Here is a 3,632-nt window from a genome sequence, read left to right as displayed (position 1 = left end):
TTCATTGCAACCTCCCACAGATTTGCATCTTCCATGGCTCTTGCTTCATTTACATTCCTAGGTCAGCGGGACCCCCGAGTGCGTCTCCGTTACCCATTAATGCTGAAGTAGTCGACAACTCCAACACAAAAAACGCAGACCACTGCTGAATTTATATGCAGAGGTTGAAGACAACAAATAGTGATACAAGGCAATACAAAACTACATCGTTTTAAGCTCATTTCAGCTAAATTACAAAAATCTATAATCTTTGAAACTTGACACTTAGGTCCGCATTCCCCCTCAAACTAGGTAGGGAGTTCATTCCTTTTCTGATTCACAGTCACCATCATCACTAATATTTATCATAATTATAATGTCTGTCGAAATTCTAATTCATGAATGAATATGGCAGTTCTCCGATGAGTGCATTATTGGAGAGGTCAAGACGCACCAAGTTTGTCAAGTTGCCAAGCAGTTTTGGAATCCAACCCGAAAGAAGATTGTGATCCAACAAAAGAACTTTAAGCAGCTTCAAGTTCCCAAGCTCCCGAGGAATTGAGCCATCTAAGCCACAGTTTGCGAGATCTATGTATTCCAAATTCACTAGATTCCCAAACTCCTTCGGTATCCCACCTTTATAAATATTGCGGGAAAGCAAATTATACTTGTAAACCGAATTCACCAAATCGCCGAACTCATTTGGCCTTCCTTCTGCGAGATAATTATAGTTACCCAAATATATCTTTCTCAATTTTGTAAGATTCCCCAACTCAACAGGAATTCTACCAGTGAGCTTATTGAAAGACAAATCAAGGAGTAGAAGCTTCTTATTTTGGCCAAGGTTACGAGGAATAACACCAGTGAAGTTGTTAGCCCACAGTTGCAAGATCTCCAAATTAGGCCAGTCAGCTACACGGTCAAGAATTGAACCATGCATCTTGTTCTTGAACAATTGCAAAAGTTTGAGCTGCTTGAGATTGATGAATGAATATGGAATTTCTCCTGTGAGTATATTCTCGGAGAGATCAAGATTCATCAAGTTGGTCAAGTTTCCAAGCTGTTTCGGAATCAAACCCGAAAGAAGATTATCAAACAAGTAAAGACTGTCAAGCAGCTTCAAGTTCCCAAGCTCATGAGGAATTGGACCATCTAAACCGCAGCTCGCGAGATCCATGACTACCAAATTCACCAATTTGCCAAACTCCTTCGGTATCCCACCTTCAAAAACATTGCAATAACCCAAACGAATCTTTCTCAAGTTTGTCAGATTCCCCAACTCACCAGGAATTTTCCCCCGAAGATCATTCGTTTCAAGTGAAATATACTCCAACCCCACTAATTTTCCATAACTTTTTGGGATTTTTCCATAGAAATAGTTGCCACCAAGATGCAAGTACTTGAGTTTCTCCAAGGTGAGAACACCAAGAGGAAGTAAAGCAGTGAAGTTGTTATCATAAGCATCAAAAACTTGCAAGTTTGAAAGACTTGAGTAGTTCCAATCCAGGCCACCAGTGAACTGATTGTGTGAGATGTTAAGAGATTGAAGACTACTCAAGTTAGCAATCTCAATGCCGCCCCTGAAGTTGTTTCCTGCAAGAGAGAGATAGATGAGCATATCAAGCCTTGAAACTTGAGCTGAAACTGAACCACCAAGGTCCAAATCCGTCAAGTCCAATGAAACAACTCTATCTTGGGAGCAAAGAACTCCAGCCCAAGAACAAACTGAGCTTGGATTTGATGAATTCCAGGAGGTTAAAGCTGGTTCAGGGGATAGAAATCCTTGTTTAAGAGAAACCAGGACGTGAAAATCATTCACCGGAGAAAAGGCAGAAACAAAGACGGAAGAAGAGATGGCACTGGTGAAAAGAGAGGAGTGACAAAAGAATGCAAAAGACCATGTTTTGAGATATGGGAAATTTTGTAAAAGACAGTTGAGTTTGGAAGGACTTAATGCAATAACAAAGAGATTTAAACGCTTGGGTGAGTAAACATTTTCTAGCAAATGAAGTTACAGTCAAAAGTGATTGAAAGGAAGGATAGTATTCATACACATTATTAACAAAATGAAAATGAAAGAGAACTTTAATTTCCATAATATTAGGTAACTCCCGATTTTGTATCTTTATTTTATTTATTTCATCTCAATTAATCCCTAAGACTTAGAATTATTAATTAAGTAAAAGTTTGAATAATTATCCCTATTAGCACTCAATAATGAATTTAAACTCGAGAAAAAATACATCCACGAGCTCCCGCGTGAGGATAGTTACCTTTGTATCTTTATTAAATAACAATTGATTAAAATAAGTGCAATACCTGGCGAAATTTGTCCCCTCCATCCTCTGGTGAAGTCAATGTATGCCCAGGGTGGGCCAACACCGTCCCTAGGATTTTTTAAAAAAATTGCGTGATATCACTGTTATTAACTTAGGCACACAATGTTTTATACAATTACAGTTACTACCGTAAGTAATTAAACACAAAAACATATTAAATAAAATTTTATTAAAACAACTAAATGAAAATTTAGATTATAAATAAATAAAACATATTTATTCTTTATTACCTTATGAATTAATTATTTTCTTTAATTTTTAATACCTTTACAAAATTGTGATTTTTTATGATTTCTATAAGATTACTGCGAGTGTATTCTTTTACGAATTTTGTCATTCATTCCCATCCAATCATTTTTTCATTTTGATCAATTGTAAGATAAAAAAAAATTGATTATTAATTTCATCAATTAATCATTATATCCACCCCAATCTTATTATTTTATTATTGTCGATACTAATATCAATATCAACCCATGATTAGAGATGACAATAGACCCGATATTTTTGGGTATCTGGCCCAGCCTAGCCTGAAAAGGTCGAGCTTTACTCGATATTCATGAGCTTGGGCCTGGGTATATCTTCAGGCTCGGCCCGATAATTTTAGTATTAATTATACTAAATTACTCTTATACTATAATTTAATTACAAGATTATTCTACATATATATACTCATTTTTTCCAAACCCTACATGGATGGATGGATGCACTTTGTAGAAACTTATTTATATATTTGGTGAGTATTAAAAAATAAATTAATATTTAAAAATTGTTTCTATAATTAAAAATATAAAAAAATTGAAATTTATTAATATTTAAAAATTCACATTATAAAAATGAGCGGGCTTGGGCTGGGCCTGAGGTTACAATAAGCTCGTCGGGTCAAGCTTGGGCTTTACCTATCATACTCGTGACGGGCCCAAGTCGGGCTTAGGCCTTTGTCATGAGGTCGGGCTTGAGCCTGGGCCAAGGGGTACCTGGTCCCGACTCGGCCCATTGCCATCACTACCCATGATTGAACATCAATTTTACTTAATTGTAAGACAAAAACTAATAATTCTGTCATCAAAATATTTCTATCCGAAATTTTCTCTATATCCATAATGTTCTTTCTCCCTAGATAATTATTTATAAGATACCTCTGAGCATACCAAATATAAAGGACTAACATTTTATTTATATTTACTCTATTTAATTTAATACGAGAATGTTTTGACTCACTATCTTTTTTTGGTTTCTTCCATGGATAATACATTGAAAATCTAAGAACTAATACTCCAGGGTCCCGGAGGATTAGGTGAGGTGTACGCAAGG

General features: G+C 35.8%; 1 protein-coding gene across 1 annotated transcript; it reads right to left on the bottom strand.

Moving 5' to 3' along the window:
• Positions 1-370: 370 nt before the first annotated feature.
• Positions 371-2,321, bottom strand: LOC116112151 (leucine-rich repeat receptor-like serine/threonine-protein kinase BAM3). The gene is made up of 2 exons (XM_031398330.1): positions 2,299-2,321; positions 371-1,838 (listed from the first exon to the last, which is right to left on the bottom strand). The coding sequence occupies exons 1-2, from the start codon at positions 2,319-2,321 to the stop codon at positions 371-373; spliced, it is 1,491 nt and encodes a 496-aa protein (XP_031254190.1).
• Positions 2,322-3,632: the final 1,311 nt, after the last annotated feature.

The sequence above is a fragment of the Pistacia vera genome, unplaced genomic scaffold (assembly GCF_008641045.1).
Source record: "Pistacia vera cultivar Batoury unplaced genomic scaffold, PisVer_v2 Contig656, whole genome shotgun sequence".
Classification (NCBI taxonomy): domain Eukaryota; kingdom Viridiplantae; phylum Streptophyta; class Magnoliopsida; order Sapindales; family Anacardiaceae; genus Pistacia; species Pistacia vera.
This window is presented reverse-complemented; position numbering and strand designations above follow the sequence as displayed.